General features: G+C 61.4%; 2 protein-coding genes across 7 annotated transcripts in view; both read left to right on the top strand.

Moving 5' to 3' along the window:
- Positions 1 to 10,883, top strand: part of CBFA2T3 (CBFA2/RUNX1 partner transcriptional co-repressor 3) — a 101,701-nt gene extending 90,818 nt beyond the window's left edge. For all 6 annotated transcript variants that reach the window (XM_050773617.1, XM_050773616.1, XM_050773618.1 and 3 more), the window contains 6 exons: positions 267 to 487; positions 2,968 to 3,053; positions 4,597 to 4,795; positions 5,262 to 5,330; positions 6,535 to 6,725; positions 8,773 to 10,883. In XM_050773617.1, coding sequence (XP_050629574.1) covers positions 267 to 487; positions 2,968 to 3,053; positions 4,597 to 4,795; positions 5,262 to 5,330; positions 6,535 to 6,725; positions 8,773 to 9,072 — 1,066 coding nt within the window. In that variant the 3' untranslated portion in view covers positions 9,073 to 10,883. The remainder of the gene's footprint in view (positions 1 to 266; positions 488 to 2,967; positions 3,054 to 4,596; positions 4,796 to 5,261; positions 5,331 to 6,534; positions 6,726 to 8,772) is intronic.
- The window catches only part of APRT (adenine phosphoribosyltransferase), a 187,719-nt gene that overhangs the window by 104,130 nt on the left and 67,127 nt on the right, over positions 1 to 16,462 (top strand). The window lies entirely within an intron of this gene.

The following is a 16,462-nucleotide window of genomic DNA, read 5'->3' as shown; positions in this document are numbered from 1 at the left end:
CGAGCAGGGGTTGAGGCTGGCATAGTCCCCGGCAGAGGGGTGGCGAGTGGGGGTGCTGGGCTGGGCTCCCCAGGGCTGGTGTTTTGCTCCGTGTCTCTGTCTCGCCCTTACGTGTCCTCTTTCTCTCTGCCCACACCTGTCTGCCTCTCACCCCACCTGCACCTCTGTCCCTGGCTCATGCTCTATCCACTGCCCCCACCCCGCCTGCACCTCTGTCCCTGGCTCTGCTCTATCCACTGCCCCCACCCCGCCTGCTCTTGGGCTAGGACCAAAGAGAACGGGTTGGACCGTGACCCGCTGCACCCCGAGCACCTCAGCAAACGGCCATGCACCCTGAACCCTGCCCAGCGCTATAGCCCCAGCAACGGGCCCCCACAGCCCACACCACCGCACTACCGCCTGGAGGACATCGCCATGGCCCACCACTTCCGAGACGCCTACCGCCATGCGGACCCCCGGGAGCTGCGAGAGCGCCATCGGCCGCTTGGTGAGCAGCGTGGTGGGGCGGAAGCGTGGATGCGTGTTACAGGAGCACACGTGTGCCCACGTGTGTGCACCTGAGCATGTGGGCGCAAGGCACCATGGGCAGCTGTGTGCACCTGAGCTCAGGAGACCCCGTCCCCCCTGCCTGGCACCATTCGGGGCCAGGAGGGTCCTGTCCCTCCCGGGGCAGGGTGGTGGCTGCAGAGGGGCCTGTCCTGGGCCCTGAGCCCACCTCTCCCCCTGGGGTGTGCAGCCTCGGGCCTGGAGCTGCCCACGTGGTGCTCATCCGAGTTTGGCGATTCCCACAGTGCACCTGCAGGCGGGTCACATGGCTCTGCATCTCAGTTTCCTCCTCTGTCAGCTGGGTCAGACGAGAGTCCCACCTCTCAGAGTCCAAGGCCCAGGGGAGTTAATGCAGGGTCTAGCAAGGGCTGCCGTGAGGCCTGGCTGGTATCTAGAGCAGGAGGAGGGCATGGAGACTCAGAGTGAGGCCTGGCTGGTGTAGGTAACAGAGAGGTGGTCACGGAGTCTTGGCGTGAGGCCTGACGGGCATGGATACCAGAGAAGTGGGCACGGAGTCTCGGTGCATTTCACCCTTCACTCGTTCCTCAGCCCGTCAGCAGGGTGGCGTCAGCACCCCCATACCACAGATGGGGAGACTGGAGCCCGAGAGCACACGTAATGCACCCACAGTCTCATAGCCCAGCCTGCCTGACTTTTGGACGGCCTCTGTGCTGAGGACCCAGAGATGGTTAGGCCCAGCCCCACCCCAGGAGCCCCCCAGGACAGGCTGCAGGGAGGCCTCCAGTCTGCCATGCTGAGACAGAGGCCCAGGGCACGGTGGGGGCCCAGCAGCCGGGTCAGCAGAGGCCTTGCCCTGCACAAGGCCATCTCCCAGCCCCCACCTTGCGGAAGGTTCCAGGGCCTGGGCCCAGGCAGCAGGTGACGGCGTCTGGCATGCTGCAGCCGGGCCGGGCAGGTGCTGACTCCCACCCGCTTCTGCTAATACAAAAATAAACGCCAGCTGTCGGGCACGTCTCAGCCACTATTTTGGTTAGGGTGTTGGTGCCGGCTGCAGCTTCACAGGCGGCAGAGCAGGGTGGTGACTTTGAGCTGTGGCTGCCGCCTCCTCACCTCCTCTGCAATTTGGGGGAGCCATTTCAGGTTCAGGGGCTGGGATATCTTTAGGGGCTGAAAAGGGTGCAAAGAGGGAGACCTCAGCCCCAGGAAGCATGGGCCATGGCTGAATGCAGGAAACAGTGGGGTCTGGAAGCGTCTGATGTCTCCAGAAGCCGTGGGCGCAGCCACCACGAAAGAGTTGGCCACTGCCAGCATCACTCACGTCTCCCGTGGGCGCAGCCACCACGAGTCATCCACTGCCAGCATCACTCACGTCTCCCGTGGGCCCAGCCACCACGAGTCATCCACTGCCAGGGGTCACTCACGTCTCCCGTGGGCCCGGCCACCACGAGTCATCCACTGCCAGGGGTCACTCACGTCTCCCGTGGGCCCAGCCACCACGAGTCATCCACTGCCAGGGGTCACTCACGTCTCCCGTGGGCCCGGCCACCACGAGTCATCCACTGCCAGGCGTCACTCACGTCTCCCGTGGGCGCAGCCACCACGAGTCATCCACTGCCAGGGGTCACTCACGTCTCCCGTGGGCCCAGCCACCATGAAAGGGTCAGCCACTGCTGCGCGTCACTCACATCTTAGTTTCTGGTGACCTGTGGGAGTGGCCCCTGCAGCTTCAGTCCTGGAGCCTGTCAAAAGGGAAAACCTTAGACATGCTGCATCGAACAGAGTTTAACTAAGCGAAGAACAACCCCCGAATAGGACAGGCCTCAGAGCCAGCGCGCTTCGAGAGCCCTGGCCTGGGCACGGCTGGTGGTGTTCACAGGCAGAGACGGGAGGCGGATGCCGAGGCGGCGTGGTTGCATGTTGCTTGGCGTGGCCTCATCTGAGTTGTGGGCGCCTGTGGGTGACCGCAGAGGGCTGCTGTGAATGACTCAGACCAGCTCCTCCCAGCGAGGTTACCCGTTGGTTCACGGGCTAAGGCAGGTCCAGGTCATGGTGTGACTTGGCACTGAGACATCCTCAGGCCACGCTTAGTCTAACAAGGCCTTCCCAGACAGTGGCTGAGGACATCGCTCCAGCTCCAGCCAGCCTCGGTCCACACCCCACCTCCACCGCTGTTAACCAGGCTTAGTTTCCTCAGGTGCAGAACCGGACTGAGCCTGGACCCTCCCTTGGAGGCGTGTGCTGGGTTACAGGGGAAGAGCAGTCGGCCCAGAGGCCCAGGCAGCTCAGTAACCCAGGCATCCTCCACGTTCACCAAGTCAACCAGCCCTTCCGTTACCCTGTCCATAGTCCCCAGTGGGCACAGCCCATGGGTGGTGCCTGGGAGCAGAGGGCAGGGTCTGGGAGAATAGGGCGGAGCCTGGCTGTGGGCAGGACCTAAGCATGCACCTCCCCCATCCACAGTGGTGCCTGGGTCCCGGCAGGAAGAAGTGATCGACCACAAGCTCACAGAGCGTGAGTGGGCAGAAGAGTGGAAGCACCTCAACAACGTGAGTGTCCACAGCCACGCCCACACAGCCACGCCCATGCACACAGCCATGCCCGCACACAGCCATGCCCACACACAGTCACGCCCACACAACCATGCACAGCCACGCCCACACAACCACAGCCACACAGCCACAGCCACACCACGTGCACGGCCACACACATGCACACAAATACAGCCACACACATGCACACCACACCCATGCTGCCACACCCAACCACACAGCCACACTCATGCAAACAGCCACACCCACACACAGCCACGCCCACACATAGCCATGCCCATGCACACAGCCACACCCATGTACAGAGCCACACCCACACGCACAGCCACACCCACCCACACAGCCACACTCATGCACACAGCCACACCCACACACAACCACACCCACATACACAGCCACACCCATGCACACAGCCACACCCACACACTGCCACACACCCCACAGCCATGCCCACAACCACGCCCATGCACACAGCCACACCCACACACAGCCACACCCATGCACACAGCCACGTCCACACACAGCCACACCCAGGCAAGCCACACACAGCCACGCCCATGCAGAGCCACACCCCAAAGCCATGCCCACCCACACAGCCACACCACAGATAGCCACACCCATGCACACAGCCACACCTACACAGAGCCACACACACAACCACACCCACATACAGTCACAACCACGCACACAACCACATGCATACATAGCTACACCCACACACAGCCATACCTGCATGGCTACACACATATATAAACATGGCCATGGCTCTGCCCCATGGGGCCTGGGGCTGCTAGAGACAGCGGGACTGTGTGGGTGCCCCTGAGCTCAGTGCCTGCCTGTGTGGCCTGCCCCGTCCCTGCCCAGCTGCTGTGTCCTTCACCTGAGCCCCCCTCCCCCACTGTCAGCGCAGGCTGGTGCAAGGCATCACGAGAGGCACGGGGAGGAGGATTCCTAAAACCATCATGGCGGGCCTTGCCTTCCCTCCACTTACTTTCTGCTCACTGGCTTGTCCCAGAGTCTATCCTGAGTCTTACAAGAAGTGTGGGGGGAAAGCAGTGCTGAGGCCTCTTTGAGGGAGGACATGTCTGGGGACGGTCCTGGAACTGGGCTCGTGAGAACCCACCCCCGCATCCCACAGCACATCCAAGGAGGGGTCGCCGGGCGCGGGGCCACAACCCCTCCCAGCACTGTTGTCAGCCTCATCCCTCACCCTCGTCCTTTTTGGAAGGGGAGCCCAGGCAGAAAGCCAGGTCCCTGAGGCAGAGCCGCCCCAGCGGGTTAAAAAGGAGAATCGTAAACTCCTGTGTGCGTCTAAGCACGTGTCCTGTGCAGGCGCCCCGCAGTCCCAGGCGAGGGACCCATCGTTCCGAGCGGTAGAGGTGGGCCCTCCCTCACCCCCTTGCCCTCGTGGGCGGTGGGCTGGTCGGGCACCCATCCTGTCCAGGGCTCTGGCCGAGTGGGCAGCACAGGGAGTGTCCAGTGCGCCCGGGTCCCTCCGAGGTGCTGATGCGCCCCACCCCGCCCATCCACCCGCCCTCAGCTCCTGAACTGCATCATGGACATGGTGGAGAAGACACGGCGCTCGCTCACGGTGCTGCGCAGGTGCCAGGAGGCCGACCGCGAGGAGCTCAACCACTGGGCACGGCGCTGCAGCGACACGGAGGACACAAAGAAGGGCCCCAGTCCCGCCACGGCCCGGCCCCGCAGCAGCTCCGCCGGCCCTGAAGGGTCTCAGCCAGGTGTGCGGCGGGTGGGTGGGGAGGGGGCAGACACCGGGGAGCTGTCAGGCAGGCAGTGCAATGAAACGCCAGGCAAACAGTTTCACTTGAGAAAGAGGCACCTTTTTCACTTTGCACACAAACACTGCCTGGTGTCCCAGGAGCCTGGAGCTCAGGGCGTCCGGGGGGCCGGAGGCTGAGCTGGGAGGCCCTGAGGGTCTCTGCTTCTCCACCTCGGTGATGAATACTGAAACCAGGAGAGGCCCAGGACGCTCACGGCTCCCAGCCGAGTCCAAGGTCCACAGCTCCAGTGCCCCCCATGCCCGGGCACTGCCCTGGGTGCCTGGCAACTGAGCCAGAGCTTGTCCAGGGGTACCTGGGCCCTCCCCCAGGGACGCGCACACTCGTGCCCTGCGCTCAGGGCCCAGCCAGGGTGGGGAGAGGCAGCCGTGTGGCCCATCCTGTGTGACGCTGGCCCCCGTTTCAGACGTGCCCCGGGAGTTCCTGCCAAGGACCCTCACCGGCTACATGCCCGAGGACATCTGGAGGAAGGCTGGTGAGTGGGGGCCGCCCGGCGAGCGGTGCTGTGGGAGGCCAGGGCCCCAGATGCCCCTCAGCAGCTCAGCTATGAGGAGCTTCTGTCTCCATCTGGGGGCTCAAGTTGTGGGGCTTTATGCATTCCGCTGTGTGGCTCACAGAGGGGCCAGAGTAGATTCACACTCAGGGCAGGACAGCTGCTACCTGCGCCTACCAGGAAACGGACCGGTGGCCGCCCAGCAGAATAAAGTGGGTGCCAGCCCTGCATACCCAGGAGGGCACGCAAAAGCGCACACACTCGGAGCCTGGGCGCGTCAGGCACGCGGGGCCAGAGTCTGGACAGAACAGACTCAGAACATGGGCAGACGTGGAGCTGGGCGCTGGGCAAGGCTGTGGGGACATTTGCTTATGCTGTGGGGACCAGACTTGGGGGAGGGGCTGGGGCAGAGCTAGATCTGTGGGTAGCGAGAGGGGTTAGGGTTGGGGTTGGGGCTGGGGTTGGGGTTGGGGTTGGGGTTAGGCAGTGGTACCAGGGTCTCCAGCTGGTCTTAGGGTCTCTTTCAGTGGTGGAGTTGAAACCTGGCCTGTCCAGCTGGGCGGGCGGTTCTCCCTGGAGCTGCTCTGAGCCTGCCCCAGCTTAGCACAGATCAGGATCAAACAATGGGGTCAGGGAGCGTGGTCTTCCGAGGCCAGCTAGGTTAAAGGATGGCAAGTGCAGTGAGGATAACAGAGCAGGGTCTGGGGTGACAGCACAGAGCCCTGGAGGAGGGGGCTTCCTGGGCTGCGTCTGGTGGGGCCAGAGGTGAAGGCGGAACGACACAGTTGTCCGAGTGCCTCAGGTACGGTTCCTGGAGCAGCAGCAGCAGCTCCCCCGGCACGCATTAGGAATGCAGGTTCCGGGTGCGCCCCTGGCTGACCAGACCCTGGGGTGGGCCTCGCCGTTGCCCTGCAGGGGTGCAGCGCCTGGGGAGCAAGCTTTGAAAAGCTCCCCACGTGCTGGCCGCATGACCCAGCTTTGCACACACATGCCTGGGATACCTGCGTTTATTTGCATGCACTTGTCTGCACAGGCGTGAGGCCCATCAACGTGTGCCTGTGTGTGCACAGATGCTACGTGTGTTCAGCTGCACACAGCCCTTGTCCCCAGGTTGTGGGCATAGGAAGTCCAGAGACCCGTCTGGGATGGCCCATGTGACCGCCAGCCCTGCCCGTGTCCTTTGCAGAAGAGGCCGTGAACGAGGTGAAGCGGCAGGCCATGTCGGAGCTGCACAAAGCTGTGTCGGACGCGGAGCGCAAAGCGCACGAGCTCATCACCACGGAGCGTGCCAAGATGGAGCGGGCCCTGGCCGAGGCGAAGCGGCAGGCCTCCGAGGACGCCCTGACGGTCGTCAACCAGCAGGAGGACTCCAGCGAGGTAGGGCCACCCGGCCACGCTGATGCCCTTCCCCTGCCTCGGCTCCCGTGTGGTCCCACGCCACCCGCGTGAGGATTCTGAGCCTCCACATGGCATCAGCACAGTTATCACGGGCGTCCTGCAGCAGGCACACCGTCCCTGACCACGCCGTGCTTATCAACACACAGATTCCACATGGTTTGGTGAGACGTCCTATGGGTGTCCCCGTTCTGTCGATCCAGAAACTGAGGGCTCAAGAAGTTTGGCAGCTTGTCTGAGGTCACGGCCCTGGGAAGTGGTGGGGCCAGGACTCACGCCCAGGTTGGCTGATGCTGAGTTGGAGTTTCACTCTTGTTGCCCAGGCTGGAGCGCAGTGGCGCTATCTTGGCTCATTACAACCTCCGCCTCCCGGGTTCAAGCGATTCTCCTGCCTCAGCCTCCTGAGTAGCTGGGATTACAGGCGCCCGCCACCACACCTGGCTAATTTTTGTATTTTTAGTAGAGACAGGGTTTTGCCATGTTGGCCAGGCTGGTCTTGAACTCCTGACCTCAGATGATCCACCCGCCTCGGCCTCCCAAAGTGCTGGGATGACAGGCGTAAGCCACCGTGCCTGGCCTGAAACCCCTGTTCTTTAGCCTGTGAGAGCAGGAGGATCCAGGAGAGCTGCGAGGGCCCCAGGTGGTGTCCGAGGTGCCCAGCTCCCTCCTGGTGCACGGGGCAGGCCTGAGAGTTACCCTGCTTGTGCCTGTGCACCAGGTGGGGGCAGGGACCCTCTGCGACCCTTTTCTGCCTTGTCCACAAAGAGGGGACAGGGAGAGACCCTTTCCAGGGGAGCCCCAGGACTGTCCCTTGAGACAGGGCAGATCTCTGTCCAAAGCCCCTGTGTGCATCTGTGCCTGGGCCAGCCCCGGGGTGGGAGAAGATGGAGCCCCATCGATGCAGGGGTCTCTGCACCAGCCCTTTCTACACATGCTCTCGGCTGGGGAGAAGCTAGAACACCACGGGCAAAACTCTCACAGAGCGCAAAACTCTCACAGAGCTGGCACTTGAGTGGGCACAGAGAAGGAAACACCAAAAGCAGAAGCGAGGAATGTGGGCAGAAGTGAGGCGGGCAGGCCGTTTCGGGGGGCGGAAGTGTGTGGGGAGTGGGGCCGTGGAGGCCTCATGGCAGGTGACACCTGAGCAGAGGCCGGGAGGGATTAAGCTGGCCACCAGGCATCGGGGGCGCAGGCCCAGCGGAGGGACCGGCAGGGGCCAGGGTCTGGAGTGGGGACCGTTCCTGGCAGTGCCCAGTCCGCAGGAAGGGCTGCTGCTGCTGTGGCAGTGAGGGGAGGTGGGGTAGGAGGTGGGGTGGGAGGTGGCACCAGAGGCTTTGGAGGCCAAAGAGGGACCTGGGCTTCTCCCCTGGGGCAGGTTGGGCTTCCCACCCCACAGCTCAGCTGTCTCTGTGAGAGATCCAGCCCAGCCCCAAGAAGAAACATGCTTAGGCTTTGTGTGGCATCCGTGACCCCCTCTGCCCACAGGGATGCCTGGGGCACAACTCACCCTACAGGAAGGGAGCAGAACCCACCACAGGGTGGGGGCAGAGGTGGGGGGGTGCAGCAGAGGCGGGGGATGGGGCAGAGGTGGGGAGGGAGACGGGTGGAGGGATGCAGCAGAGGCGGGGGATGGGGCAGAGGTGGGGTGGGAGACGGGTGGGGGGGATGCAGCAGAGGCAGATGGTGAGATCTCAGTGGCCTCAATTATGCTGGGGCCATGCCCTTCGGTTTTGGAGCCTGGTGAGCTCAGGAGGGCTTCCCGGAGAGGAGGCAGGGGTCATTGTTCAGTTAGCACAGCACAAACCTGTCTGGGTGAGCTGGAGTGTGAGGCACAGTAGTAGGACGCTGTACCCCAAAATGGCCCAGTGAGCGGCTGTATCTGGGAAACGGCCCGAGGGCTGTGGGGCTTTAGAGTTTCTCTCTTCTCACCTGTTGATGACGTGCTGGGTCTGAGTGGCTTGGCTGGAGCATGTGTTGGGGATTCGGGTGACCGGACCCAGCCCTGACTGGCCCCTCTGCCCCCACCCAGAGCTGCTGGAACTGTGGACGGAAAGCCAGTGAAACGTGCAGCGGCTGCAACGCGGCACGCTACTGCGGGTCCTTCTGCCAGCATCGGGACTGGGAGAAGCACCACCACGTGTGTGGCCAGAGCCTGCAGGGCCCTGTGGCCGTGGTGGCCGACCCGGTGCCTGGACCGCCTGAAGCCGCCCACGGCCTGGGCCCCTCCCTGCCTGTGGGTGCTGCCAGCCCCAGCGAAGCCGGCTCTGCGGGGCCTTCTCGCCCCGGCTCCCCCAGCCCACCTGGCCCGCTGGACGCCGTGCCCCGCTGACCCCACCAGCCCCCGGCCTGCTGGATACAGCACCGTGCCAACCCCACCCAGCTCCAGGCCCGCCGGATGCTGTGGCCTCTGACGCCCGGCCGGCCAGACGCTGTGCCCCGCCTGGCCTGGGGAAGCCGACCAATTAGAGTCACTGCTGCTACTGCCCCTCTCCAAAAGAAGACACAGAACCAACAAAACCGCATTCAATGCACCTGCCTCAGCTACCTAATGATTCTGCGCGGAGACCTCTTGACAACCTCTCTTCAAGCATCCTCAGAAGCCTCAATGAGCTTTAGACAGCAGAGCGGATGCCGCGGGCGCGGCAGCTCTGCCCACCTCTTTCTCTTTTCCTCTCTCTCTGTCTCTCCCTCTCTGTCTTCTCTATCCTCTCTCTCTCTCTCTGTGACTATCACACACTTTCTCTTCAATGAAAAAATCTAATTGGTGGCTTATATTTTCAGCAAAGAATTTTGGGGGGTTTTGTTTGTTGGCAAAAGAGCTACTCAGAAATGGACAAAGAAAACTCTGGGGGTTCTCCCCCTCCTGATTAAAAAGGGAGAAAGAAAACTGTGATTTTATAGCCGGAGATCTGAACCCAGCTGTGCCCCTCCCCCAGGGGCGTGAGGCTGATTGGCGAAGACGGGAGGAAGGATTTCAATTTCTGACTCAAGAAGCATTTTTGGTTTCAGATTTTTTTTTTTCCTGTAATGTTAAACTCTTTGGCTTTAAGTAAAAATCCAAAAAGTTTTTTTAAAAAAGCAAAGGAAGCATACTTGTGAACTACCTTGCTAGCTAGCCAGCCAAGGATACCGGACACACCTCTGCTCCAAAGGAAATCCAAAAAAGCAAACACAAGAAATCAAAATCCAAAATTTGTCACTGCCAAAGTATGTTTTTCACTGTTTTACTTGCCCTTGGGTTTGTTTGGATGTGGGTCTTTTTCTCTTCTGTCCTGGTTTTGTTTGTGGGTGTTGGGATATTGGGGTGCAGAGGGTTGGTGCCCAGTGGGTCTTTTTCTCTTCTGTCCTGGTTTTGTTTGTGGGTGTCGGGATATTAGGGTGCAGAGGGTTGGTGCCCGGTGGGTCTTTTTCTCTTCTGTCCTGGTTTTGTTTGTGGGTGTCGGGATATTGGGGTGCAGAGGGTTGGTGCCCAGTGAGAAACGAGTTTTGTTCCCTTCCGCGTAGGCGTTGGTGCGTCCGCCGCGTGTGCGCGGTCTGTGTGCCGTCGCCGCGGCCTGCGTCTCCATGTGTGTAGGGAAGGACACGCCGTCTGTCCTCACGCCCCCTGTGACTTTTCATACTTTGTTTTTCCACTTGTGGAAAAAAGTGCTAAAGTTTTCTTCCCAGAGAGAGCATAATTCCGAAACAAAACTGTGACAATCTTTTGGGTTGATTCTCGACTGCTTTTCAAGCACGCGGAGCCAGCAGGGCTCCCTGAAACACGGCTTCTCAGCCAGCCCGTCCTCCTCTACCTCTCTCCTCTCCACGCCCTCCAACCTCTCTCGGCCCCATCGCCCCAACCCCAGCGTCTCACTTGCAGCTACTCCCCTTTCTTCCAAACTTTTGCAGAAAAACAAAACAAAAAAACTACAAACAAAAGCAGCCCTTTGCGTCCTCCCCAGGAAAGACCCTGACCATGTACATAACCCTGGTGCTCCTGCCCTGCCACCCCTCAGATGCGTTTGCTTCTGGCCCTGGGGTGTGTCTCGGTGACATTTTCTATCAGATATGCTCCCTCCCACCTTCCAGCCCTGCCCATCCTCCCTCCATTCCTCTCAGCTCCCTCCGCGATTTCAAGAAGGAAATAAAGGGATAAAGAAATTCATGCTTGCACTGAGTGCAAGGACAGACAACAGCAGGCGCGGCCCACGGCCTGGCATCTGTGTGCGTGGCTATCAGGAGTTCCAGGAACTCAGTGCAATACCGGAGTGACCCAGCTACTGAAGCGGCCGTGAACGGCCCACGAGAGGCCCGAAGCCGAGAGTGTACGTTAATGTGAATGTATATAGTCTTTGCAGAGGTCCAAATAATATTCATGATGGTAATAAAGAAGAGATGTTTGCCAAATAAAAAAGAAAAAGTTAAGAGAAACGTGGGAGTTTGCGAAGTGTAGGAAACAGATTTTCAAAGGAGTCTGAACTGTGGCCCTGAGGGGAGGAGCGGTTTACCTGCTGGTGGTTCCTCACGGTGGTAAAAGTTCCTTCTCTGAGCATCGTCAGGATGGATCCCATCGGGTCACCCCAGCCAGGTCCTGTCTGGAACCAAGCCTGACAACAGAAACCTCGTTCTGAAAGTCGAGATAGATCGAGTGTGTCCTCCAGACAGTGCCCTGGCCCGAGCACCACCTGCACTCCTCAGTGACAGGCCCAGCAAACTCCCTGAGGTTTGCTTTCGTGGGTTTCAGAGAAGCAAGGACCAGTCTGGGATTTGGGCTCTGTGTTAAAGGGGCAGAAGCCTGGCTCTCCTTCCAGGGCTGCGGTTCTCCAGCTCCAAACCCACACAGCGGCCGTGGCAGTGGACACGCCCGTGCCCTCAAAGGGGACCTGCCTCCCCCGGAGATAGGCGTCCTGGGACTCTTCTCATCTCTCTCCCACTGGGGCTCCATCTTGTCCCCACCCACACTGCAGTGCCCTTCCACGTGGGCAGGGCAGTTGGCTGTGGTGATCAAAGGCTCTAGGGAACAGGAAACGGGCACGGGGCTGTGGGGTAAATTGAGTCAGGCCCTCCAAGGCTGTGTGGTCTAAGGCTGTGTGGGTGAACCGGTGGCAAGGGGACCCATGGGCAGCTTCCCTGGCACTGAGCCCCGGGGCAAGGGGACCCATGGGCAGCTTCCCTGGCACCGAGCCCCAGGGCAAGGGGACCCATGAGCAGCTTCCCTGGCACCGAGCCCTGGGGCAAGGGCAAGGGGACTCATGGGCAGCTTCTCTGGCACTGAGCCCCGGGGCAAGGGGACCCATGGGCAGCTTCCCTGGCACCGAGCCCTGGGGCAAGGGCAAGGGGACTCATGGGCAGCTTCTCTGGCACTGAGCCCTGGGGCAAGGGCAAGGGGACTCATGGGCAGCTTCTCTGGCACTGAGCCCCGGGGCAAGGGGACCCATGGGCAGCTTCCCTGGTTACTCAGGTCCCTGGGGTCAGGACTGGTGGGGAGCGTGAAGGAGACACTAGTTTACTTTGTGGGCGAAAGCCTCCTCTCTTTCCCTCACCTCCCTCAATCCTTCTTTGGGGACACACAGGGACAGCAGCACACTCACCAGCTGGCTGCATCAGTCTGGCCAGCAGCCGCCAGGGGCCAGACTACAAGGCTCAGGGTGGGACAGGCCCTCCCACCCCAGCTCTCAGGACGGGGTCAGCCCTCGAGCCAAGGATGAATGCCATCTGCCCCGCATAGCCCCCCACCATGCACCAAGCCACCCCCGGCACGAGTGCACAAGCTGGCGTGAGGACCTGGCCAGAGATCAGGCAGATGGAGCCCCACGGCCGACAGCCCCATGGAATCAGGACGGCTGGGAAAACTGAGGCCCGGAGACAAGAGGGGGATGTCCTGGGTGCACTGTGTCAGGGACCCCTGGGCAGGTGTTGGCTGAGTCACATGAAGTAAGGCAGCTCCTGCCCAGGGAGGCTCTGGGGCCCACTCCGATGCTTCAGGGGCCTGTCTTTCTGGAGCTCATACGCCCAGGCCCTGGTGGCCAAAGACCTCACGGCAAACCAAGTGGAACCCATAGCTCTGGGGTGGGGACAGGGACAAGCGGCATTTTATGTTGCCCCTTGGTGGCCATGAACACCCGTGCCCATGGTTCCGACCTGCAGTCTGCACCTGCGGGCATCTGCCTCTCTTCTGCCAGGCAGAGGGTGGTCTGGACACAGGGTCTGGGCAGGGGCCACACCTGGACTGGGGAGATTGCCCTGTCTCTGCCCCCTGCCCGGCTGCCACCTCCACAAGTTCGCAGATCACTGGCCAGAGATGCAGCCTGCCAAGCTGTCCTCCCACCAGCCACCGTCAAGACAGGACCATGGCACGCCAGACGCTCTTCAGAGCCTCTTCCCCAAACCCCAAACCACCCCCACACACCCCACACGCCCCCCTTGCGTGTCCTGTGGCCACCCACACAGCCGTCCCTCCATCCCACCCCACCCTCTCCACCCACGGACCCAAGGGCACCAGCTGCCCCCTGCTGTGTGCCAGTGACCTCAACTGCTGCCCTGAGGGAACCTGTTGGTGGGCGGCAGCCCCTCCCGTACCCAGCCCAGTCCAGGACTGCTGGAGACACTTCCAGGGGCAGATAAAATTCCGCTACAGGTGCTGTGAGCAGATGGGACCAGCATCTTGCAACAGCTCTGGCCAGTCAGGGCCACCTGGAGCTTGAGGTGGGTGGCCGGGGGCCAGGAGCACACACTGGGTGGCGGCCCGTACACGTGCCTAGGGTCCCCGACCAGGGCGCCAGGGTGAGCACGTTCCCTGGCAGAGCCGCGACGCTGGGGGGTGGGCTGCCCTCTCCCACTCCTTGTTTCCAGGGGTCAGTGCCTGGAGGGGGTGTCCTTAGGAGAGGAGGGTGGCCCCATGCAGCCTCCCCAAGCCCCCAGCACTCTTGGAGCCCCACTCCTCGGGGGGTACTCACAGGTGCCAGGCTCCCATCCCATTTCCTGGCTAAGAGCTGAGTCCTTACCGCCTGAGACTGGGGACTTCTGGGAACAGAACTGCCTGGATGAATTCTGCCAGGAGTGGTGGGTGCTCCCCAGGATCCTCTGCAGTCTCCCTGCCCTGCATCCCCGAGCCCCAGGGGCCCATTTCCTCCTTCACTGCCCTGCAAGCTCCCACACTGAGGGGGCACTCTCTAAAATGGGGCTGGGGCCACAGCCCTGGATGATGAGCGTGCTGGCTGGAGAGGAAGACAGTGAGGAGAGGGGGGAGTCCATGGGGCTGGTCTCCCACAGGTTCACTGGCGCCCGTGCACACTTCAGAGAGAAGGCGAGCGTGCTGCTGACAACCCCTGCTCTGTTTTCCCAAAGTTCTAGAAACTCCATCTTGGACACTTTCTGTTCTTTATGTTTCAATCCAGCCAAGCCCCGAGTAGCTTCCCAAAGACCCCGAGGAACGGAAAGTCAGTGTCAGTAGCCAGAGTGAAGCCTGCTTTTGAAATACATGAGGCCGGGCGTGGTGGCTCACGCCTGTAATCCCAGCACTTTGGGAGGCCACGGTGGGCGGATCACAAGGTCAGGAGATTGAGACCATCCTGGCTAACACGGTGAAACCCCGTCTCTACTAAAAATACAAAAATGAGCTGGGCGTGGTGGCGGGTGTCTGTAGTCCCAGCTACTCGGGAGGCTGAGGCAGGAGAATGGTGTGAACCCGGGAGGCGGAGCTTGCAGTGAGTGGAGATCGCGCCACTGCACTCCAGCCTGGGCAACAGAGCGAGACTCTGCCTCAAAAAAAAAAAAAAAGAAGAAATACATGAATGAGGGCAACAGGCCTCCCTTGTCCCCACCTGGACGGGGCGGGGAGCCCGGCCAGGCCATCTGTCACCTCCCCAACCACATCTGCCAGGGCCAAGGGGGTCGGGCCAGTGAGGACTGGGCCGGGGCACAGGCACGTGCAGCCTGGTGGGGAGGGGACTCACTCTCTACTTCCTTCTCCTCTTTTTTTGACTCCCCCAAAGGAGCTGGACTGAGCGTTGGGTTGTTTTCCTGTAGTTGTGAGCCCATGCCCTGGGTCTGCAGCCTGTGCAGGGCTGCGAGGTGACCCCCGCCGCCCCGTCTGATTTACTGTGGGTTTGGCCTGTGGACACTGTGAGACGCAGTGGTCCGGTTAGCGCCGTGTCCATGTAATAAAGCGAACGTTCACTGTTGCCTGGCTGTTAGTCTCCGTGGATCCCAGGAGGCTTCGGCTGAGCCTCGTCTCACCTGTGAATTCACTAAATACCTGCTGGGGCTTCTCTGTGCCCTTCAGGGACCGGGCCTCCCCACGCAGCACACACACTGCAGGGACGAACAGGCCAGTGTGTGACGTGGGGCTGGGGCGACGGGGAAGAGGCGGGGCGGGAGCACACGGGCGGGGAGGAGCGGCAGCCTCCAGCCACGAGGGCTCCTGCAGGGCTGGCAACAGCTGAGCCTGCAAAGGGGACATTTGGGGGGTCCCGACAACCTTACCCCTGGGAGATGGTCCTGAGGATTCCAAGACTGGAACCCCTGCCTGAGAAGCCCCACTTCTGACAGTGCTGGGGCTGGGACCATGACACCTCCGACCTCGACGGGGGACACAGGGGACCTCAGGGGACACAGACAAAACAGGAGGCCGGGCGCGGTGGCTCATGTCTGTAATCCCAGCACTTTGGGAGGCTGAGGGGGACGGATCGCCTGAGGTCAGGAGTTCAAGACCAGCCTGGCCAACATGGAGAAACCCCGTCTCTTCTAAAAATACAAAAAATCAGCCGGGCATGGTGGTGGGTGCCTGTAATCCCAGCTACTCGGGAGGCTGAGGCAGGAGAATCACTTGAACTTGGGAGGTGGAGGTTGCAGTGAGCTGAGATCGTGCCACTGCACTCCAGCCCGGGCAACAGTGAGACTCCATCTCAAAAAAAAAAAGACATGAGGTTGGGCGCGGTGGCTCACGCCTGTCATCCCAGCACTTTGGGAGGCTGAGATGGGCGAATCACAAGGTCAGGAGATCGAGACTATCCTGGCTAACCCGGTGAAACCCCGTCTCTACTAAAAAATACAAAAAACTAGCCGGGCGAGGTGGCGGGTGCCTGTAGTCCCAGCTACTCGGGAGGCTGAGGCAGGAGAATGGCATAAACCCGGGAGGCGGAGCTTGCAGTGAGCTGAGATCCGGCCACTGCATTCCAGCCCGGGCGACAGAGCGAGACTCTGTCTCAAAAAAAACAAAAGACATGAAAACTGAGGGGACACAGGGGACCTGAGGGTGGACAGCACAGGCAGGGACAGCTCACCCCTCTCAGCCATCCCCATGGGGCCCTCATGTTGGGGCACACGCAGATCCTGTATGGAATAGGAGTTGGGCTGGGCGCTGGTGCCCCTGGGGCCAGGCTGCCATGAATCCTCAGGCCCAGCTCCGGAACAGGGTATATTTGAAGAGTATCACTGGAAAGACCAGTGTCGGAGCCGTCTGTCCCCTGCCAGGCAGCTGGCAGGAGCCCTGGCCGGGCCTGGTGTGTCAGCAGTCTCAGACAGGGTGAGGATGACAAGGTTTTCCACGGCCGGGGCCCGAGCTCAGAGGGGCATGCGTCAGGGCCTGGGCCGAGTCCAGCAGGCTCTGGTCTTGGACAGAACTGGCTGCAGTCCTGCCTCTGACAGGGAGGTGGAGGCACGGGTGCTGGCAGACCCTCCGCCACACAGGCACAGACACACGGGGCGGGGGGCCCTGTCCCAACAGGAGGAGCCCAGGT

Source organism: Macaca thibetana, chromosome 20 (genome assembly GCF_024542745.1).
Source record: "Macaca thibetana thibetana isolate TM-01 chromosome 20, ASM2454274v1, whole genome shotgun sequence".
Lineage (NCBI taxonomy): Eukaryota > Metazoa > Chordata > Mammalia > Primates > Cercopithecidae > Macaca > Macaca thibetana.
This window is presented reverse-complemented; position numbering and strand designations above follow the sequence as displayed.